The 23,127-nt window shown below is 42.3% G+C and overlaps 2 protein-coding genes across 3 annotated transcripts; one reads left to right on the top strand and one right to left on the bottom strand.

Annotated features, from left to right (window-relative positions):
- Positions 1 to 1,820: 1,820 nt before the first annotated feature.
- Positions 1,821 to 7,608, bottom strand: LOC149288479 (enoyl-CoA hydratase domain-containing protein 2, mitochondrial-like). Its single transcript, XM_089491809.1, has 8 exons — positions 7,558 to 7,608; positions 7,115 to 7,202; positions 6,247 to 6,333; positions 4,933 to 4,989; positions 3,267 to 3,454; positions 2,781 to 2,831; positions 2,470 to 2,517; positions 1,821 to 1,898 (listed from the first exon to the last, which is right to left on the bottom strand). The coding sequence occupies exons 1-8, from the start codon at positions 7,606 to 7,608 to the stop codon at positions 1,821 to 1,823; spliced, it is 648 nt and encodes a 215-aa protein (XP_089347935.1).
- A 2,075-nt stretch (positions 7,609 to 9,683) lies between these two features.
- Positions 9,684 to 22,426, top strand: LOC149288478 (sterol carrier protein 2-like). Of its 2 annotated transcripts, none has more exons than XM_089491722.1 (16): positions 9,684 to 9,734; positions 11,868 to 11,919; positions 12,108 to 12,179; positions 12,382 to 12,513; positions 12,817 to 12,881; positions 13,471 to 13,597; positions 14,714 to 14,777; positions 15,294 to 15,380; positions 16,279 to 16,429; positions 16,517 to 16,664; positions 16,933 to 17,040; positions 18,660 to 18,816; positions 19,809 to 19,899; positions 20,641 to 20,770; positions 21,305 to 21,384; positions 22,331 to 22,426. In XM_089491722.1, the coding sequence occupies exons 1-16, from the start codon at positions 9,684 to 9,686 to the stop codon at positions 22,424 to 22,426; spliced, it is 1,611 nt and encodes a 536-aa protein (XP_089347848.1). The 2 variants fall into 2 exon arrangements, with proteins under 2 accessions (XP_089347848.1, XP_089347847.1); XM_089491721.1 differs by having other exon boundaries at positions 12,817 to 12,893.
- Positions 22,427 to 23,127: the final 701 nt, after the last annotated feature.

Raw genomic sequence — 23,127 nt, 5'->3', positions numbered from 1 at the left:
TGTTCACTGCGATGATTCCTCAATGACTTACACAGTAAAGCGTCTATGGCATGTTCATGTCCAATGCTGTAGATGAAGGGACTTTCTACTGAACTCTGTGGTCTCAGCTGTGAAGTCTGAGTCCCTTGTGGGTTCACCATTAATGATCGATCTGTATACCAGTTGTGCTGAAGCGAGTTCTTCACCAAGACCCGTTTGGCCAGCTCCTTTCCATTGGTTATGGCGGCATGAGTTGTACGATGGGAAGTAATTGACATGTGAGTTTTAGCAGGAAGGCAGACGTTTCTTTACGCCATGTTTCGTATACAAGGGGTTTAAAAGATCATGTTTTGAGTGTGACTGGGATGACTAATACAACAGATTGTGTGTGTGTGCTAACCCACCAGTTTGCAGGCCGGGTAATGGCCTCCTTATGTTCATGATGCATTATGACAAGCCACAACCTGTGTGTGACTTTCCTGCAAATAGGCAGTTTGAATTAGTTAATGCGGGTAGATGGGAACCTCAAACATTTATTGCATTTTGTACACCCAACATTTATTGTTCTTACATGAGGGACGTTGGGCAGCTGTAATGTGCGTGTTTCTGTGGGCCCTGGTTAGTGAATACACCCCACCGACTTGTATTGCTCACCACCGTCACACTCGGTTTTGATGAGACTTTGGCTTTCCTACTGTGTTGCAAAGCGTAATCTCTTTTCTGTTTGAAAATTGTATAAATAACTCAGTTTTTGTCGGCTATGAATAAGACGAGTAAATGCGCACACACGTTCATGCTGTGTCGGTCTCTTTGTTTGCCTATATTTATGGGTTGTGGTGTTTTATCACATTTACAGCTCTTACTGTCATGGGTAGGATAACCCTGGGAAAGCCAGCATTGCTTTCCAATAATAAAAAAGAATAAATAGACTTGGATGGCTCAATGTGAACTTATGGCTTCTTTGGAGGCCATTTATTTGACTTAGTAGAATAAGAGGTAGGTTTGGGGCAGCTGGTTCACATTCAGCGTGAAGTCTGTTACTAAAGAGACCCTTTCTTTCTTCATTGCTTAAAGGAACGGTCTGGTCCCCAAGTTTGTATCTTCATTTTTGAGTCTTTACTTCAGGAAAAATGGGTAGATTACATGGGCCAAATGGTTTGTATTCTGTGTTTTTGATGCAGTGGGTCCATGCCAAATGGAATCTAATATGAAAACCAAGATGATCCTTTAAACAATCAAATGGGTGGCTCATATGGGTGTTCTTAACATCACTTCTCTACAGACGGGGCACTAGTGGTGTGACGATGTACTCGCAAGTGCAAAACTGAGACGTATAATCATTTAAACTGAGTTTGCAAGAATGTTAAGCAGTTGGGATCACCAACTTCACTTTGCATTAAATGCGACCAATTCAAATTCCTATGCTTATGTGGGTTACTGAAACAGATGTTTGGCCCTGGGGACAAACTGCAACCACTGCTTGTGACTTGAGCAGATTACAGGAGGTAACCCACACACACTGTAAAATAATGAGCACAATTAAACTTAACTGTCACACGTTGTATGCCTTTTTTTTGCCTATTAGCTCAGCTGCTATAAGACAAACATCTCCAAAATGGCACTTTGCTTTGGGAAGAAAATTACACATATTAAAAACTCATGCGACACGTAGTTATTAAAAACTTAGTTCTGATAAAAGCTTGACCGTATAAGTAAACACCCGTAAGGCATAAAAAGGTAGTTTTTATTATTTTAATGAAAGAAAATATTCCAAAACACAAACATTGTGATAGAGGAGAACATAGAACGGCTTATTCCAACTTTGCTTTTGAGCAGCCAGGTTACTCTCCTGTATAATGAGGCTTGCGTTTCTCTTGAAACGCCAACATTCCTTCTGAACGGTCCTTGGTAGGAATGACCTAGGAGGGCATAAAACTATATTTTAGTAAAAAATAAAAATGCTTTAGATGAAATTGGATTTTAAAATCTAAAGAACACATCTCCAGAGGTTGTATGCATTGAACCAAGATCAAGGTATGCAGATACAGGGTAGAATGCTTTTGCTTTGGCCAACCAGCCTTGAACCTTGAAGTTTTAAGTATTCTTTGGCTTGGATTGGTGCCTACGGACCCAGAGTTGGTATAAAGTTTTTTCATGGAGCGTGCAATTCATTAGCACTTGATCTGGGGCTCCCTCCAGCACTACCCCTGTGGGTAAGGGGTTTTTAAAATAAGGTACGCATGAATAACATGCTTGATTTTTATCTTTGATCAGCTTTTTGGTTTAGTTACTAAAAAAAATTATAAAGGAAAAGCAGAATAAAACATAACCCAATTAAAGTTTTAATTAATTTTGAAATTTCAGTTAAACGTTCTGCCTAAGGCCGTCCTGTAACCTTTTCCCTGATGTAGCATATTACTAAAGCAGCTACTCGCTGTCACGCTTTAAATGTTTTACCAGTATGGTCCTTCTCCGAGTGCAACAACGTACCTGCCCGTAACACAGACCTTCGATGGCCATTCCAGACGAGATGTCCACCTGTTAATGATATAATGGTCATATGCTTTGTTCATTAAACCATGTTACGGCCAACAGTGTGCCCAAAGAGTGACGTAGGCTTGAATTTGACAAAACTACAGCTGTTGTGGGTAATAGGAGTTATGGTGGCACAGCAACTGTCAATAGGAGGGTGCAGGTCCATCATTTTTAAATGGGTTACGTTGCCAGTAAGTAGGTACAGAAACCTCCTGAATAGCCCCGTAACAGCCCCACAGCCATCTCTATTTCACAGAAAAGGTTACCTCGATGCCTTTGTTCATTGCTAGTTTGGCCATTCTCACAGCCACTGGAGCCTGCAAAAAGAATGTTGGAAAGATGGTTACATTACAGACCCAAATCCTTTGTACACTAACCTTTAACACCCACAGAAATTCACTGAGGACACAAAGTTCTGCCGAAGGTTTCTCGGATCAGAACAAACCGGGCGTACAAGCCTGTAGCCAACACCAAAGCAGCTTGCTGGAGCAGTTTTTTTTTTTTTAGCTTTTTAAAACGTGGCATGATTTGAATATACCCACACCCACACCCACCTGCAGTGATCATAACATTTGTTTTCACTGTTTTGTTTGACTAATAAATAAGGTGTTATGGGTGGCTGCTGTTTACAGAGTGCTGTGGTTTAGGTATATCATAAAATTATCACACCTTAATTAATCCAAACAAGCACTGATCTGACAGCAGTCAAGTCATGTGTGGGCAAATCCTGTATAAGGGCTCGGTTCACTTACTTGTGGGAGGATTTCTTGGGCCAGTTCCAACGCTTTCTTGTACGCAGCGTCTCCCGCCTCGTTCTGTGGAACCGTATCGTTCACCAGCCCAATACCGTGCGCCTGCGCACCTTCTATTTGCCGGCCGGTGAAAATGAGCTCTTTGGCTAGACCAATTCCTACAAGACGTGGAAGCCTCTGAGAACCACCTACAAAACCCCAAAGGCAAATACGGCTTCTATGAGTAGAATTAAAACACAATAGCATTCGTTTCTTATAAAAGTGGTGCTGCACTTATAGCTATTATATGAGCTGCTCTCTCTCTCTCTCACTGTGAGGAGTGTCCCTTTAAACAGCGGACTGCTCCTCCTGTGTGGGTGAGGCACGTTTCAGAAGACACAATGTTCCCTTTTTCTCCTCTGATCTCAAATGTTCATGTAAAGGAAGCCCCTGCAGTCAATTGGCTTTGGCGATGTTATTACATTTCATTTATTCTGATTCTGTAGTGCTATTACAATGAAGGGGAAAAGCAAGATGAACAACTAATGCATGCGTTTAAGACATACTGGCATAGAAGGGAAAAAAGGGGCCTTGTTCTTGCAATCTTACATTAAATAAGGAGGTTGGAAGGGGGAACTGAGACAGAGTAAGGGAAACGATCATTTGATCAGGTGGAGAATTTGTGGTCTGGAGAGATGAAAGCCAGAGGTAATGGCCAGCTTCTTTCTAGAATTTAGTAAGAGGATATATTGTATGCTTTTCTGAGCATGTGAGTCTTTAGTTTAAAGGTAAAGAAAGTATAGGATATAATAATATACACACGGCGTGAGCAGAGTCAAGAGGACAGTTGGCAATAAGAGCAGAGATTTTGGGGAAGGGGCATGTTCAGTGTTAGTCTCTGTAAACTATAAGATTTTTTTCATCAGCTCACTTATAAAGGTACAAAGTGTATATATATACCGTATATATGTAAAGTTATTAGGTACTTGCAATTTGTAAACTCTATTGAGTATAGAAAATCATTTTCATTCCTCATCATTAAAAATCAATGTGCATGATTTGAGTCTCTGCTGTAAACTATAGCCAGAAGTTTGAATTTTAATCCAGAGTGGGGTGGCAGACATCAGCCTATAGCTAGTTCTTTTTGTCTTTGACATTTAGTTTCAATGTTTTAAAGCCACTGAATGGAAAAGTTAACCATGTCTAAGATCCATGGACAGGCCACCTGGCACATCAAATGCCAACAGCACTCTATCTTCAATAGTGTTTCATGCTATAGATCAGGTAGCGCAGCGGGCGGCCACCAGTTGAATATTATTATTATTTATTCTATATAGTGCCATCATTTTCCGCAGCACCCGGCCCCATGCCGCGTGTGTATGAAAATGTAATGTGTGACCACACGCATCCAGCAGGCAGCGGCACTTATCATTGATTTGGCGGCAACTGGCCTTAAAATTGTAGTTGTAGGTCTGGAATTTCCTGATTAATTCCCCGTAAACACCAGCAGGGAGATGTTTAAACTCTACCCCCCGCCACTAAGGACACCATGTGAACAAATCAACACAGGAGGACATCTTTAGCAGAAGTAGGTTGTAAGCAAGAGACAATAATAAGACTTCTTGTAACACACGTGACCATTGTCTAATTTACTATAAAGACTCACGGATCGGTTTATTTTATTTACCGGCTCCAGGAAGCAATCCTCTCGTAGTTTCGATCAGTCCCAGTTTAGCAGACGAATCTGAAACATTAATTAGTTTCTTAAATACCACGAAACCTTAGCAAGTTAGTTAGTCAAATACACACTTGAGATGATCCGTGGAAGCTGTTGCTGGAGTGCTGAGGAAAGTCATTTTATTTGTTAAATGTTTATTTTATGTGTTCTTCAGAAACTTCGTATTGCTATGGCGTAGAGGGAAAAGCATTTTCTGTGCTTTTACTTCCTTTGTGAGGGTGATCTGGTGGATTTGCTGTAAATCTTGCTTCCCTTTCTACAAGAGAGAAAAACCCCACCGAGGAGAACTTCCATCCTCCTTACAGCATTGTGCAACTCTAAGAGATACCTATTTCTGCTGCCTCAGCTCAACAGCAACCACAAGACCTCCAATTCTCCACCCAAAGCAGGTCTCAAAGAGAAGGGTTTTCAACTAGAGTCAGAATTTCAGCTGAGCGCCGTAGGAACGTCACACATGGCCACAGAAGCAGTCAGTGTGTCTGGCAGAACCTTATGGCTCCTTATAGACTTAATACCGAAAAAGGATCCCACACAGTACTTTAACGTACATTCTTTAAAATAAATAGGACACTTACCTTCTTAAAATACTGCTTGGGACCACTCTTTGGGTGTGGTGGGTGGCAGTATGTCTGTCTAATTAAGTCTCCTGTAAATCTCAAGTAAACCCATGCTGGACCCCACTGGTGGTGACTATAGTATACTAATGCATCTCCTGCGCGGCTAGGGGCTGGGAACCAGAATAGTCCGATGAATCCCTCCATGCATTTGTAAGGAACAAAAAAAAATGTGAGTATGAAGGTGGCACTCGGCTGTCCTACCCAGTAAAGTGACTTATGTGTCTCTTTATTAAAGGGTTAGTTGCAGTTATATTACCCCTGCAGGGCAGTTTTTTTTTTTATATGCCTCTTATTTTCTCTTTGCAGGTAGCCCTTTCGTTGGCCCAAATCAAAAAAAAAAAGTTCTGAGGGCAGGTACTTGGTAGAAAATACGCAATTGTTTTGAATTTTCATCTGTACAACTTTGGTTTTTTTTTACTTACCAGCTACACGGAGATCACATGCTAGGGCTAGTTCTAATCCCCCTCCGAGGGCATAACCATCCACTGCAGCAATAGTTGGCATTGGGAGGGCAGCTGGAAAGAAAATAAATAAGATTAGAGCTGCACACCCCCCCCCCCCCCCCATGATAAATGCCATAATCTGTATTTGCCACATCCCGCATTCGCATGTACAAACAACCCATCTCAGGACTCTGGTCACCTACCAATCTCATTCATTAGCCCTCTCAGCCTCTGTATAAACAGTGAGGCTTCGGCATTATCCATCTTGGCTCGCTCTTTAAGATCAGCTCCTGATTAAAGAAAGAATAAACACTCTGTATGTTAAGTGGCGTTTGTGTTTGATTAATAAATTAGCAAGTCGCAAACGTTTGGACAAACAATGTCCTCAGAGAAAGGAGAGCCAACATTCTACACAGAGCCTCTTCCAAAATGTATATGATGTAACTGATAAATTAGGAATAGAGGGCCGGGCCCTCAAGCTTACAATCTAGAGGGAACGGGGTGAGGAAGAATATAAGGCATATGGAGAATGTAGGAATAGGGAGATGTAGCCAGAACTCTTAATGATGACGGTGGTGCGCTTCTCTGAAGAAAGGGGTTTTGAGATTTTTCTTCTATATGGGGGGGTGGGGTTTGAAAGCTGGAGGTTCTTTGGAAGGGAGTTCCAGATATGGGGCAGCACAAGTTAAATCACATCAGCGGGAAAAAGGGGATAAGTGGGGAGGAAACCCTTAGCCCACAGGAACAACGTAAAGAACAAGTAGGGGAGTATAGCGTTATGAGGGCAGAAATGTATAGTGGACCGTTGGGCTTTCTATGATAGGACAAGGATTTTAAATGTAATGGGGAGCCGGTGTAGGGCTTCACAGAGCGGGAAGAAGAGTGGCGTGTAAGAAGGTTAAGCCTCGCAGTGGCTTTTTGGGGAGATTGCAGAGAAAAGGGTTGAGAAAGAAGAATGACTACCAGAAGGGTGTTGCGATAGTCAAGGAGAGAAAGAAGGGAAAGAAATTAAATCTTTGTGGCTTCTTGGGTGGTGAGGAGTGGGCTTAACACAGTATAAGGGTCACTTACCTGAGCAGAATACACCCTTTACTGCGCTTCTAACAACCACAACGCGGACGCTGGAGTCATGGCGGAGACTGTCCACTGATCGGAAGAACTAGGTACAAAATCAAAGGAGAATGTTTCTGTACTTTACGTCTACTTTATTCAACTACCCAAAGCGTGCCCATAATAACGTTTAGCATTGTACAGCTGAAGAGACTACCAATGATAAAAGATTAAGAAACCCCTCATCTAAACTATGATGTCACCATCTGAAGAGCAATTGTCTTCTGAGCTAAAAGATGTCCACCTCGATCCCCCATCGTTATAACAGTCCAAACATCATTGTAACAAACAGTCCGTGCGCACTGGGCCACTCGACGAGTTTCACCGTAAGCCTTCTTCAGGGTATGTAGACGATGTTTGCACTGGTGGGTCTAATTTTTTACAATTACTATTAACGAACAAACCTCGTTAACAAAGAGGTTTCCCAGCGCGTTCCGAGCATGAGGCCTGCACATCACAATCTCTGCAACACCTGGAAGAAAGTTAGAGAGCGTCCTGGATCAGCATGCAGGCAGATCATCTGACAAAGCATCAAGTACCACAGCTTCACCTTAGAACGTAGACCTAGTGAAGGAGAAGATTCTGCAACTTTATTTAGGGACAGTCGTTATTATAGGTATTTTATTTATATAGCGTTCATTTCCGCAGCACTTCTTATAGTCAATACATTGAAATCGTCTAACCAAACTAGAACGGAGAGACCGAGATTAGACGCTACAATAGGTAGAGAGGGCTAGGCTCACAAGTTTACAATCCAAAGGATGGGCAGACAAAGAAACGTTATCAGGCGCATAAGCAGAATAGGGCAGACCTGTCTGGTATTTTTCAGGGGGAGTCAAGTTCCCCGCTCTAGAAAATGCCCACAGGTAGTAGGTGTCTTCTGGAAAACAGTGTAATATGGTTGCCTTGACTTGTGATCTATGCCGTCAGTGTAGAGCAGGGGTTCTCAAACTGCGGCCCTCCAGCTGCTGCAGGACTACATCTCCCATACTCCTCAGCCAGCCCCTTAGCTGAAGGAGCATTATGGGAGATGTAGTCCTGCAGCAGCTGGAGGGCCGCAGTTTGAGAACCCCTGGTGTAGAGCATTAAACACAAGTGTGATGTACATCATTATCAAAGTGGGGTTCCCGATTGTTGCTTGTTATTATGTACTGATTTATATAGCACCATCATACTCTGTATTGCTGTACAACGGTTGTTGGGCAATACTTAGATTTCTTATCTCATTGTGCAGTATACTTTACGGCAGAGCTGATACAGTCCATTTCACATGATAATTCAATTATTAAATGGTTCAACTGGGCTGCATTTCATGTAATAACGACTTTAAGTGTTTATCTAGCTAGTTGTGCTATAAAAAGAAGCAGAACAGAGATTAAAAAAAAACAGAAATGCTGAAAACGTAGGCTCGAATGGCCTGAAAAAGTAATTCTAAGAGCAGGTTAGAGCTGCAGGAGGCAGTATACAACTTATAAATCACACATATATATATATATATATATATATATATATATATATACGGTATATATATATATATATAAGCTTTAGGGTCAGTACAATTTGAAAGAGTTAGAAATTGGGAGAAGCAGCATCACAGCAGGTGCATTAAGGTAAAACCACTAGAGCTATTGCTGGACTACACTCCTTATTACCCAGTCTGTCTGGGGATGATGGGAGTCCAAGTTCAACAACAACTTAAGTGGGGGAGCCGCGCAGGGCAATCAGGGGCCAAAGGTCACGTGTGCCAGAAGCTGGGGCCACACTCACCAGCATTGTTCCCATCTAAGTGCGTGACATGAACCTCTTTGCCCCCCGGAGTGGAGCTGAAACCCCTCTTTAGCCCGGGGAGAGCCATCCGAGCTCCGATCAGCTGTCTGACTAAAATCCCCATTCCGCAATTTTTGCCGGTAATTTCACCACTTGCGGTTACTGCGCGGATGTATCCCCGGATCCGGGGTGGGGAGAGAAGCGAAAAAATTCCACCCCCAACAAGACAGTAACTTACGAAGGGGACTTGGAGGGTGCGCTCTAGGGGGTAAACGAGAACAAATACACTCTTACAGACTTATCTACAAGCTAGCGGCTACCTCGGTGCCCTTCTCTGACCAACGACGTAACTACCCCCTGCACTCCAATCCGAGACCCACAATTTAGGCTGGCAAAACTAAAGTGCGTGAACTTGTGGAACTACAATTCCCATGAATACCTAGCCGGCCTGTGACCAGCTAATGGCTCGCGGGGGATCATGGGAGTTTTAGTTCCCCAGCAGGCAGCTGCCTGCTACCCTTGACCCAGACAAGTCTTTATATGCTGTACGTGAATGTTACTTTGTCAGTGTCATGTGACCTGAGTTTTTTGGACTCTGTTCTTTGATTGGTCGCCTGAACTGACAGAAGGCACACCTTCCTCTTAAAGTGGCAGGCATACGTTTAAAGGGAGAATCGCAGCGGGCGGTCCTGGCTGGCAGTGTGAGAGTCGGTATCAGCGCTTCTTTTTACCCCAGTCCGCAGAATAACACCGGAGGCTCAGCATGGCTCCACCCCTAAGAAGAGTGTTCGTGGTGGGAGTTGGGATGACCAAGGTCTGGCTGTTCGTATGATCGTGTGTCATGTGTGTGTTTGTCGCATGTTCGTTACTCCACTTGGTTAATCATGTATGTGCGTGTAATACACAGCCATTAATATACACCTCATTTCATACAATGCAGAGATTGTGGCTGGGTTGCCCCTGGGCTGGGTATTCACCCTCTTCACTCCATCTACCAGTATGTTCTGCCAACTGTACTGGGAATGACTTGCTTAATGGTCCAACAGGATGCCTAACGCAGAATTACTTTTTCCCAGTAGGTCCTCATACAGAATGCTAATTCCCAGTTTGACTGGTGGGCATCCTGTTCCAGGTACTGGTTCTTTGACCCCCCCCCCTTTGGTACCAGTATGATTTAATTGTTAATAATGTTATTAATTTTCACTGTCCGCATTGTAATACTGCCGTGGAATCTGCTGGCGCCATATAACTAAATGTAGTGTCAGGGCTGATCAGTAGTTGAATGGCTTCAGCAATCCCATCTAACTCTTTTGTGTGCGAGATTCTCCGCAGCATTTCAGAATGTATGTTGATAACGTTGTCCTGCCATCGGTTATTGCCTACTTTCATCTGTGCCACAGTCCTGTGAACTTAGAAACCAATCATTGTTAGGGGGGTCCACTTCAGAAATGCATTAAAAGCTCAAGGACCACCTTAATACTCTTCTGTCTATATTCGTTAAGTGAGAGTTTCCATAGAGTTCACAATTGATAGATCTCTCCCCATCCACAATATATCATAGTGGATGGGGAGAGATCTATCATCTTACTGGTTTACTATGCATTATATAGGGTCAACTCTTCTCCTCCCGGTCCCATTAACGTAGTAAAGTGATTTGTATATAATATTTTGTTTAGGAAGCATCTCTTAAGTAAAAATGTAGTGGATAAGTGGAATTGCTTTTCAGCAGAAGTGGTGGAATTTGCAACCCTGAGAAATGTGATTATTCGTTTGGGTAGACATACGGGCGTCCAGAAAATTAGAGAGTTAAGATTTGGCCCGTTACAGCAGGAAAGATCCGTCGGCAGTCCTTTAAGTAGTGTTATCGTATGATCCCAGGTTAATAGTCAGCTGGATTTGGCTCGGATGCGTTGTGATAAGGTTCTAAGGAACAAAGGTTGTTTTTGACGGTTCTCAAAAACACTTCCAAACTTTTAATTAACTGTTTATTGAACAAAAGTTAAGACGATTAATAGAGCTGCAGGGCACTGTATCGCAGAATGACTGCTAAATGTATACATATCTGTCCCCAGCCTGGGGCAGAATAACCACCTTGCATGGTGCTCTTCCTTGTGCCGTGCATCCCGGACATATGATGTCATTTCCCGACCAACGTCTTGTGGGGAAAAGACCTCCTTTTGTTAAAGTATTCATACATATTGTACTCCAGTCATAATATATGTATGATTACTGTGTGTCTTACATGTCCAGATGTATTATACTCTAAGGAGTTAAGTGCGTTTGTTATTTATCTATATAAAAATATATATAAATAACAGAAATGAGATCACCGGATGAAAAAAAAAAAAAAGCACCTGATCGCCATCCGGGGTAGTTTGCCCCAGGGAGGAAAACCACAGCACTGGGTTTTAGGGTTGCTTTAGGAGGTCCCAAGGCAGCAGCTTAAAGGGACTCTTCCGAATGTCCCTTTCCTTAAAACTAGAAACATCCACGGTAGATGCTGTCACCCTCCTCTGTGATCCAACATTGAATCCGTGATTTAATCGGTGGTGGAAAAGTGCTTTCTGCAGTGGGAGTGCTTTCCGTGCATGAGTAAGGTGGTCTGAATAGACCCCCCCTGCCAGCAACGCTAGCCAAGCCAACACTGGAGCTGACTGTTGGTGGTGTGATGGTTTTGGAGTGGCAATAGCTGGCAGGTGGGGGGGAGAGGCAAGGTGGACACCATGTAAATTTAAAGGGATCCTTCAGTTATGTATCAAATTGCATATGATCTCTGGAGTATCCCTTTAATGGTGACCCCACACTCTTGCCAATCCTATTGTCCTCCTTCTTTATTTTGACTAGTGGTCTTTGCGCATGTAGATGCCTGCAATGAAAATTCATTTCTGATCGGAGTTGAGCAGGCCCATCGCTCGTGTTAAGTAACCTCTCATCTTGTGTTTTATAGTTTGAGAAACCTCGGGATGCGTTGGATTATACAGACATGGCGAAGGAAGCAGGTATGCCAAGTCTGTTGGTGTCGGACAGAAATACTGTTTGTTAATGATAGCTGGCAGTAAGCCAAATATATCTTAATTTTTCTTTTTTCCCCCAAATATTTAAAAAGCTACTTAAAATATATTGGGCTGTTTATTTCCATTTTTCTCATTACATACCTGTAATCCGCTGATTGCGCTCTCTCTGACAGGCCAGAAGGCTTTGGCCGACGCCGGTGTTCCGTATTCGTCGGTGGAGCAGGCCTGTGTAGGCTACGTCTACGGTACTGTATATTCTGCTAACAAAAACCCCTGTTGCATCCATGAAGCGCTATGTGTTGTATTCTCTACCTGTAACTCCTTGCCCATAGTAATGACAGCATTAACACTAGACTTGACTGCCAGTATCCAAGTAGGCTTCTGTCCATTACAGCTGGAAGGTCTTCCTACAAATGTGTTACCCGTGCTTTAAATGTTTTCTCACAGGTGACTCTACGTGTGGGCAACGTGCCATCTACCACAGTTTGGGACTCACCGGGATTCCCATTGTCAATGTCAACAACAATTGTTCCACCGGATCCACGGCACTGTTTATGGCCAGACAACTGATACAGGGAGGTAAGAACCACATACGTTACTGGAGGCCAGTGATAGTGTGATGTCCGGTGCCAATGGAAGTTGAAGGAGAACAGATCTTTTTATGCCCTATTTCCAAGTAGTACCATTTCCCACCGACCCAGTCTCGGGGGTTTCTAGCTGCTTTTTCCAGTGAGGTATTATTGAATCGTCTTTTAACAGGGATGTCCACATCAGTCGAATACACCTGTATACCCAGCATTCATTCTCGCCTATGGCCATGTTCCATGCCTTGTTAATCTGAACACATGAAGCACATGTTTGTGTTCTACAATCTCTCCTCAGGATTGGCAGATTGTGTCCTGGCTCTTGGCTTTGAGAAAATGGAGCGTGGATCACTGGCACCCAAGGTTAGTTCTGTTGTAGCTCCCACATATATCGCCACTACAAATTGAATAGGGGAAATAGAGCATTGGAGCCATGAGGGGCACTTCAGTTACATTCTAGCTGTCTATGTGGCCCTTGCAGTCGAAATCTTCTCCCCCTCCATGGAAAAGTCAGTAACCATTAAGATTGTATGAGCCACAGTTCCATCCTAAAGAACGTTATTCACAGTAAGGGCCAGGAAGCTCTAGAATTCATTAAAGATGCAGTAACTCCAAGTATTTGAGGCTTTTGGGCTGAATTGTTAATAAGGGCTACACATTGTAATATAATAAATTGTTGATCCAGGGTTTATTCTAACTAGCCTAGTTCTGAAAGCTGTTTTTCACCCATTTGAGCTAAATTGGCTTGTGCTTTAAAAAAGTTTTTTTCCCCCTTCATCTGAATCAACGCAATGCAACTGGGGCAAAATAAACAAAGAGATTGGTTTATTTTAGTTTTTTTATATATTCTTGGAATACGTTATGGCCATTTCTGTCTGCCGCCACCAGTCGTACGGCTCGTTCTTCTGTATCTAGTTATGGCCGAGAAAAACATTGTAAATTGCTGTTCTAGTTCACAGACCGGACCAACCCTTTGGACAAGCATGTGGAGGTCATGATGAATAAATATGGCCTGACGGCAGCTCCCATTGCTCCTCAGCTATTCGGTAGTGCTGGCAAGGAACACATGGAGAAATATGGTAACTGTCCTGCTCGTCTCAACGTAGATCTGCAATTTCTAAGCCTGGTCTCTCTACATGATCCTTTGAAACAGATTAAAATAACATAGATGCCAATACCTGCTAATAATATAGAGTGTACCTTCATACACGCGTTATAATGACTTTATTAATTGCGAAAATATTGCAGAGTGCTGTGTACAGGGCAGGCAGGACGCACCGATATGCCACCCAGCCGTTGTTTTACTGGCAAGCTGCTAAAACTGTGATTTTGATGCAGTGATAAACCTCCAATAATGTGGCGGGTAGGCTTGATTTATTCTAAGTGAGCATTTGATTATCCTGACACCTATGGCATCCCTGGCATGGGGTATGTAATTATATACAGTAACCCTAGAGACCAATGGCATTTCTTAAATGGAGCCTAAACAAGAAGTAGGTGGTTTGGCGCAAAATGGCACAGATTGTATGGGTGGATGGTAACCTCAGTGCGGGGTGTACAGTAACTTCTATGAGGGGCAATTACAGATGAATTATCCTGTGTGGGGTATATATACACTATTGTGTAGAGATGAAGGAACTCTTGCATGGGGTACAAGGTTACCCCGGTGTAGGGTAAGTAGAGGTACTAGTGCCTCTTTCCTTCTAGTTCAGGCTGAAAATGATGTATGCCCACAACTTCTGTCTATTCCCCCACAACCTCCTATTAGATTGTCAGCTCCCAAGGGTAGGCCCCTCTTCCCCGTCTTGTCTTAGTGTGTGTTAATGTTATTGTTTTGCATATTTAACGTTCTTGTTAAATTCTCCGTTCCTTGTTAGGGACAGTTTAATGTCCCCGGCACCCCCCCTCCCCTGCTATAGAAGAATGCATATTATGGCTGGAGTGCCGCTTTAAGGACAGTTCAAGGCAGCACCTGAGACATCTGAATGCCACCACTTAGCTTTAGCTCTGGGAAACTGTAAGGTTAATGAACCAACCCTTGTGGGATATAACTGGTTAAGTAAAGCTTGCTTTCGGTTATGACAGATGAAAATGAAGATGTTGTCTGAATAATCGCAAGGCTTTGTTTTACATATAATCCCGTTTTTGTATACATTTGTACCTCTAAGTATTCTATTATCCTTTGTTCCACATAGGCACAAAAGAAGAACACTTTGCAAAGATTGCTTGGAAAAACCACAAACATTCAATTAATAACCCGTGAGTATCTGGACATCGTAACACTGTCTCACGTTAAAAAGCAATTGGGCTGCAAAATGACAACAAAACCAGACCCCAAAATAGATACTTTGAATTGTTGATTTTGAAAGGCTTTCCTAGATTTTTTTTTGCGCTATCTTACTAGGCTTTTGGGGTCCTGGGTTGAATACGGTTAATTTTCCCTTACCGCAGTCAGATGTCTGCCACGTGTTTACAAAAAGGACTCGTGGGATATGTAGAACTAGAATTGCCAAATTCCAAATAGAAATAAAAACTGTCCTTTAATATATCATTTTAATAACAATGCATCAAAGCCAATCGCCGACCCATCAGATTTACACATAGTTTACATTATGGCATCACACAAGTGTTTTCACGCCAGTGAACCGAAATCTGTTCCATTATCCATTAACCCTTTTTGCAAACAAGCTGGGACACTTTTGTTTTTGGGTTTTTTTTGCCCATCACTCTTCTTTTCTGTCCTGCTCTTCACAAGTTGTTCTCTGTCCTCTACAGGTATTCACAGTTTCAAGACGAATACAGCTTAGACCAAGTCCGGAATTCACGGAAAATATTTAATTTCCTGACTGTTCTTCAGTGCTGGTATTAGGAAATGCTTTTGGATATTTAATGCATTTTTTGTGTATACATATATGTGTGATTTGATTATATATAATCAATGGGAACCCTTTCTTTCTGTAATGTTACCATTGTGTTAAATGGTCTTTTTTTCACCCAGGTTCTCTGCCAACCCCTCAAAGCATAGAATATCTTTTATGTTGCCACGTGGATGCTTCTTACCATTTTATAGCAATCTACTTTGAATGTGCCTGATTTTCTATTCTCTTCTACATCTTTTTAAAGATCTTCTAATTAAAGCAGAAGAAACGCTTGGAGAACACACCCCAAGCGTTGTATCCAAAGCCAAACTACTAACTGCAGGGCACTATAATGGGTAAAATGGCATGGAAAAGAAATGTCTTTAATGTATTCGTACACAGAATACCATGAGGACAAATGTGTCTAACGTGTAGACGTTAGAAGATGTGTAGCCATAGAGATCAATATAAAATAACTAAAAACTGTAAGATCCAGAAATATAGGCACTATGGCTACCTGGCATAAGTGCTCTTTGGCTTGTTATACTACTCTCTCTGCTGTATGTTTTGTGGCACATCTGTATCCACTCTGATATCTTATGTTATGGCATAGATTTTCCACAACTAGTGATATTAGGTAATGTAAGAGCTCATGCCCTGTGCTGACATCACATCTGGGCCAGAAGCAAATGGTGGCAAGACAAGGGCATGCAAGGATATTGCCACTGGAGGGCTCGAGTGTCCTTCTGGCTATAAAGTTGCCCATCAAGTAGTAAGCCATGCAGTGAGTTGGCAATCAACCCTCTCATGTCACTGTCTACCAGAATTGGCTTTAGAACTAAGAACAGAACTGCTCTTCGTTTTAATGATCCATTCCAAGTCATTGCGTTTTTTCTTAACAGCCCAACATCTGATGGAGCAGCTGCGGCTGTTCTAGTGAGTGAAGATTTTGTCCACAAACACCGTCTGGAAAGCCAGGCTGTAGAGATCCTGGCCCAGGAAATGGTGACCGACACCTTAAGCACATTTCAAGAAGATAGCTGCATCAAGATGGTAAAGTTATTCTCCAGAAACATATCAAGTAATGTTCATGTCAGTGGGCAATAACATTAGCCTGACCTTCTCTTCTGCCCTTGCCAGGTTGGATATGATATGACCAGACTAGCGGCTGAGAAGTGCTATAAGAAAGCTGGGGTGACACCTGAAGATGTCAATGTGATTGAGCTTCATGATTGTTTCTCTGCCAATGAGCTCATCACGTATGAGGCACTTGGCCTTTGTCCACCAGGTAATAGAAACATAGAAAGTGACGGCAGATAAGAACCAGTAGGCCCATCCAGTCTGCCCAACCTCTGAGTACTTTCCTTTAGTACTTGCCCTTATCCTATATCTAGCTTGGCCTTATGCCTATCCCATGCTTGCTTAAATGACTTGAGTTGGTTTGCCATTGCAGGTCTTTCTCTCAGCATTGGGAATGCATTCCCTAATAAGAAAAAAATCCTCACCAATAAAAGTGCAATCTATGCTGCTTGTTGGTTATATTCAATGTTTTCCAGGCCAAGCTGGTGCCCTGATCGATCGAGGAGATAACACATATGGAGGTCGATGGGTAGTAAATCCTAGCGGAGGCTTGATCTCAAAAGGACACCCATTGGGAGCAACAGGTCAGTTATACACACTTTTGTATATATGTCCAATCACATCTGTTTGATAGATTTATTTTAAAAGAAAAACGTTTTTGTAATTTTTCTGCATATGTGAAAGCAGGAGCCCTTGTAAAGAATCAAGATGTGACGCACCTTATATTGACACAAGTATATTTTATTTTGCAGATTTGGTTTATTATATACTGAAAATACGCTATTTATGTTTTTGTCTGTTTGCGATAATGTGATGCACAATTTACAATCATTTATTGACTACTTGCCCCTTCTCCCTGCTGCCCAACCTCATGCAGACAAAAAAAACATCTTACCAACCGCTGGGTTGTCCATTTTAAGGTCTGGGGTAGACTGGACCAGGGTTAAATGTGTACCTCTTAATAATGTGCAGCATAGCATTTAAGCTGAAATATATTATACAAAAACTACAGACTTTATATAAAGTTATCATGTTTGGTATCCACTGTGTGGAAGTACAGCTGGGGAACCATATTCCATTACTGCTGGCTTGTGTTGGCCCATTCAGCTAGAATTTGACAGCAGATAAGATCCGCTCAGCCCAACTAGTCGGCCCATTATTCCTGGTGTAAAGACTCGGACCTTAATCAGTCAGGATAACCATATGCCTATCCCATGCATGTTTAAACTCCCTCTCTGTATTAGCCTTTACCACTTCTGCTGGAAGGCTATTCCTCCTGCAGTTCCCTTGTAATATGAAATATCTATACACTCCATTGAACCCAGTCAAGCATAACCCCCCCCCCCAAAGTTAAACTATCTCCAAAAATAAGCACTTGGCAGTGCTGTGTGTGTGAAAGGGCAAACACTGTTCTTATCTGTTTGTTTATGCAGCATTGTAGGATTCGGGTGTCTTTATCTGGTAAGCAGATATCACTATGGATACTTTACCCTTTGCACATTGAACTTCACACAGATCTAGCAATGACTCTCTACACTGATCAGATACCGCGAGTGATAGTGGAAACATGTACCAGGTACAGCGCAAAATATCCCACTGACCCAGACCCTGTTAGATGCATAGACGGAGGATACGCTACGGTTTATTAATACAGTAAAGAGCTAGAATGAATCATAGAAAAGTAGCTTTCTAGATCTCAAATGGTAAAATCTTAAGAAGGAATCCCTGATGGTTTTTAAAGTTTGACTACATTTACATTGGCCCGCTCCAATAGGTAAAAAAGTTTGAGCTGTATCTTCACTGCAGTAATGATCATTTTTGAAGACCGAAATAAACAATCTCAGGTCCCAATTGCTCTTAGAAAGCTATCTGATATAACAAAAAAACTAATAGTCCCTTTAGGGCATTTTGTTAAGATGTGTCTTGCTTATGTTAGGCAGTAAGATAATATTTGAACGTTTTCTTGCTGCCATAAAGGAGTGAGAGGTCATATATAGTAATTAATGATAAAGGGTGACCTTTGTGTTAATTACTACAGCAGGAGGATCCAAGAAGCTGGAACCCAAACTGGGTTTTACTGCTCTGATTAACCTCCCTTTTCCATGCAGAAAGGGAGTAAAGTGCTGCAGTTCCGCCTGCTGGCCGGCAGGGTGTGATAGAGAGCCGGAAGTAAAGCGGTGAATGTCTTTTCCTGCGTCCCCAGGTCTCGCTCAGTGCGCAGAGCTCTGCTGGCAGCTCAGAGGTCAGGCCGGCCGCAGACAGGTTCCGGGGGCTAAGATCGCTCTGCAACACAACATTGGCCTAGGGGGAGCTGTGGTAGTCACTCTGTATAAAATGGGCTTCCAGGATTCTGCATCCAGGTGAGTGCTGCTGCCTAGGGCCGGGGGCATGTTGTTATTATTATTATTATTATGGCGGTTTATGTAATGCAAAGGAGTGTTTTATTGTGTGTGTTTAGTGAGTACTTTTCTGCCTTGCTGGAGACTGCAGAATTTGAACCTGTAATATAAGGCCTTCCCATAGGATCACTAGCCTTGGATGCGATCACTAGCCCCACTCTGTCATGTGTTAGGACTGTGCGACTGCTGCATTGTGGGAAGCCACTTTGTCCCAGTAATGTAAGCTGTGTTTCTGTAAATCAGAGCTATGTCTGGCTTCACCGTCCCTTTATCTCGCTGCATGCTGGACTGCAATTAAAAGGCTAATTTTTTTTTTATACAAATTAACCGTTTTGAAGCACTTTTAAAACAAATCCAGGCCTGACGTTTGTTTCAGAAATGTAAGAACGAGCAGCCATAGTCTAAAAAGTAGTACCGGAGGCTTAGATGTAATGTAAAGGAATTTATTTTACTGACAGGGTGGTAGATAAATGGAACAGCCTCCCATCACAAGTAGTAGAGGCTAATACACTGAGGGAGTTTAAACATGCATGAAGCTTTCCATAAAGGACTGGGTTCTGTGCACTTAATAAACTTTAAAAAAAAAAACAACAGTTTTTAGAGACTAGTGTGTTTCAGATGGAATATTTAGGCCGTTGTTTTGCATGAATATCCCATATTCATACCAGCTTTATACCCTGTGAAACCCTTTTAATGCGGTCTGACTACCACTAAAGCTTGCAGGGAAAGATGCTGTTTCAACTCCCCAAATGTTATAAAAGCCAGACTCGGTGAGCTTTTCCTGCAGGTAAGGCTTAGTTAAATAATTATATATAATACTTAAATAAGTTGGATAGATCAATGCGATCTTGCAGGGCCTGCTTGATCCTTCTTGTAGCAGAAGCTTATCGGTGTTTGGAAGCTCCTCACTCATCGCTCTGATCTATTGACCTCATCATGTCTTATATCCACAGTACCTCTCGTATCCAAATGGCCCCAACCAGTGCCGAAGATGGATTCAAAGCTCAATATGTGTTCAAGGAGATTGAGAAGAAGCTGGAAGAGGTAACTGGTGCACTTCAACCCCTAAGCATCCTACAGTGGGTTCAGGCACATTATAACTTTGTGGACGGTTACACAGAAATAGAGGCGTTTATCCCACCGCATTGGCTGGCATGAAAAAAATGTGCAAACAATGTGGCTGATCAAAGATCGTACTCCTAATCGGGAAGGAGTCCACTGATAAGGTGTCCAAGGGCAAAACCTGGGCAGAGTCTGTTTCCCTTGAATGCCCTGAAATTGCCATGTGTCACAAACTGGAAAACAGACTAACAACCATGTTTTGGGAGTCCCGTCAGGGTTGCCTGATATAGGGACTGCAAAAATTCTGTTTGTGTATCTTTCTATTTACTGGGGAGCCCATGTACGCCCAAAAAAAAAAAAGTGTTGTGTTCTTAATGACATGGACACCCCCATATAGAAGGATGCATGTTCAAGGTAAGCTTTCGAGTAAAACATGAATGCATACTTGACACAGAACATGCAGCTTTGTTTTCCTTCCTTTTGCGTTCCTTCTCTGTGGTGTCAATCAGTGGCAGACAAGAGCTCCTATTTGAATCAATGTGAGCACATTCCACACGTGGGAGCAGGAGTTTCCTGGAGGTGGTACAAAAATGTGTGATATTTTACCTTCTTGCAATAAAGTCAGACAGCTTTTTCTTCTTTTTTTTTTTTAATGCAGGGGGGCTAATATAACTATTGTGTGACTGCTGATTGTTATATTTTATTTATTTTTGGACATTCTAGGAAGGGGAGCAGTTTGTAAAAAAGATCGGAGGAGTATTTGCTTTCAAGGTGAAGGATGGGCCTGGCGGAAAAGAGGCGATATGGGTAGTAGATGTTAAGAATGGCAAAGGATCTGTGAGTGTCAACTCAGGTGGGTAATAAAAAAAAAAAAAAAAAAAAAAAAAAATCTCCATCACCTGCGTTTCATCAGCAGGGTCAGGGTTAAGATGTTTATGGGACAATCTGTGTTAAGGGCATTGTATATAATCAAAAGAACTGTTGAGACAGAACCCAATTTATTACAATACACATTCAACGCTTGCTTAAAACCCCCCCAGATGTAAGCTATATTTAATTTATCTGTGATTGTTTCGGAAGTGTTTTTTTGTCTGTATGGGAGGATAGTAGGGGGGTATTAATAAGCAGCTGCAAAATAAATCCGTAACCGTGTGTATCTTCCAATTAGATCTTCCTATACATCATGAACTATTAATATGTACAATATTTCTTTTTAAATGAGGGTAAACCATAAGAAAGAAAAGTTGTCCTTATGTCTGTTTTAAAGGAATCCCATATGTTTGCTTCATCTTATAAGTCTTCTGTGTCACACATTACATTGGTTCTTGTGAAAAGCCAGCGGTTGTGAGCCTTTCCTGTAAAGGTTTCTTATCTACTTATGTTGCAGATAAGAAGGCAGACTGTACCATAACCATGGCGGACTCTGACTTATTGGCATTGATGACTGGGAAGATCAATCCTCAAACGGTGAGTTACTATGTTTACCTATGTCCATCTATACAGATTCTGCTTGATAATGATCATTGTCCCAAGCCTTTTATTAACAAGTGGTGCTGGAACTAGTTTATGGTATACATATTAGAGCAGAACTCTATAATAACCGGACAGTGGGCTGTGGGTGCTCTAATTCAATCACTGAGGTGGCTTATAATCATATTCCTGTAGGAGAAGCTCACTGGGGCTGACCCTTCATATTGTAAAGTCAGATTAATTTACAACTCTCCTTCAAACTCCCACTTTAATAAATACTCATGAGAACCTCATGTTTTTGTTGCTTGTTCAGCAAAGCTGTCACCTCACTGCAAACATTGTGGGTCTATTTACTAAAGAGTAGCAGATTCACTGGACTGATCCTGTATAATGTATAGGGGAATGTATGACATTTCTTTTAAAGGGTTGGATTCTAAATTATGCCAGCTCAGCCCTTCACAACGGAGAATCTTGCTCGTGTGAAGAAACCAAATTCTCCTCCCAACATCCATCTAGATCAGCATCAGAAATTAACTCTGATACTTGTGCAAATGGCCTGGTGGCCCTTTTCATTACAACATATTTTAATAGATACAAAATATTTGGAACAAAGGAGTAAAGCGATGCAGGTTTGTCCCTCATCTGGCCTTTTCTGCATGAGAATAGAATAAAATGGTTCTTGATTGGGGCTTTGTACATGGGGCACCAGTGATTCTGTCCATATGCCCCTGTTTTAAATTATGACATGCTAAGTGCTCCTAATCAAATACGTGTGTAAATAGCAGCCAACTTACTGTGTATTATTTGAAGATGTTCTGTTGTATCCGCTAAGTTCACCCAAATTCCACTCCAGGTTCAATCTGCCCAATGCTGCGGCCACAATGTGTGATTTCTTAGCGCCCTTCCGGTCTGTTTTCACTAAACGCTTATCTGTCTCTGTCAGGCTTTCTTCCAGGGGAAACTGAAAATCACTGGAAACATGGGAATGGCCATGAAACTGCAGAGCCTGCAGCTGCAGCCTGTGAAAGCCAAGCTGTGATGTGTCCTCCAGCGAGCACCGGTTCTACCCTGTGATGTTCTCCATCTCTAGCTTCTTACGGAGCAACCGTGACTGCAGCTTCCTCCCATCGCGGAGACGGAACTCCTTTCCTTTAACCCCCTAATTTCTAGACAAGCCTTATGATGGAGCATGGAATACTTTGTGTACTTCTGTGCCAGTGGGGCACAACCTCAGACCTCAAGAACCGTAAACAGGGAAAGGGTGCTATGTATCCTCACCTGAACACAGGTAGAATAATTTTTAATAGAGATGCCCAAGCTGAGTTATCCAAATACTGTGACCTGTTTGCTGCCCTCAAGTCCTGGAGTTGCGCCCCACTGTATGCATGTGTACTGAATGTCAGTACCCGGCACTATCTCCTTTATATGAGGGGCGTATGCATCATACACGTAGATATTTGTATGTCTTCTCAAAGGCTTGCCATTTACTCCAATGGATCTTCTATCTCCCCCCATTCTTTCTGAAGCTGATCTGGCGTTACGCACATGATTTAAATAATTATCTGTGATTTCGGAAAGCACTAACAGCCCAATGTAGAGGTACTGGTTTATCTTCTGTAAATACGCTGCTATCTCCAGCTGGCAGTGAGGAGATCCGTGGTCTCCTGAGTTTTTTTGGACTAACGCTGTAATTTGTTAATAGTAAACATTTTAAAAAATATATATTAAAAAAAAAAAAAA

The sequence above is a fragment of the Sceloporus occidentalis genome, unplaced genomic scaffold, assembly GCF_023333645.1.
Source record: "Sceloporus occidentalis isolate IW3139 unplaced genomic scaffold, rSceOcc1.0.p SCAF_51, whole genome shotgun sequence".
Taxonomy (NCBI): Eukaryota; Metazoa; Chordata; class Lepidosauria; order Squamata; family Phrynosomatidae; genus Sceloporus; species Sceloporus occidentalis.
The sequence above is the reverse complement of the archived record's forward strand: the minus strand, read 5'-3'. Positions and strand labels throughout refer to the sequence as shown.

Excerpts from the sequence above, each read along its gene's own strand:
- LOC149288479 (XM_089491809.1), bottom strand. The coding sequence starts at position 7,608 with ATGTGCAGGCCTCATGCTCGGAACGCGCTGGGAAACCTCTTTGTTAAC. Across the intron at positions 3,455-4,932 it reads AGGATTGCTTCCTGGAGCCG|GTGGTTCTCAGAGGCTTCCA; the intron begins GTAAATAAAATA and ends GGGGTTTTGTAG. Across the intron at positions 2,518-2,780 it reads CAATGAACAAAGGCATCGAG|GTGGACATCTCGTCTGGAAT; the intron begins GTAACCTTTTCT and ends TATCATTAACAG.
- LOC149288478 (XM_089491721.1), top strand. The coding sequence starts at position 9,684 with ATGGCTCCACCCCTAAGAAGAGTGTTCGTGGTGGGAGTTGGGATGACC. Across the intron at positions 15,381-16,278 it reads CTGACTGTTCTTCAGTGCTG|CCCAACATCTGATGGAGCAG; the intron begins GTATTAGGAAAT and ends TTTTCTTAACAG. Across the intron at positions 17,041-18,659 it reads ACACCCATTGGGAGCAACAG|GTCTCGCTCAGTGCGCAGAG; the intron begins GTCAGTTATACA and ends CTGCGTCCCCAG.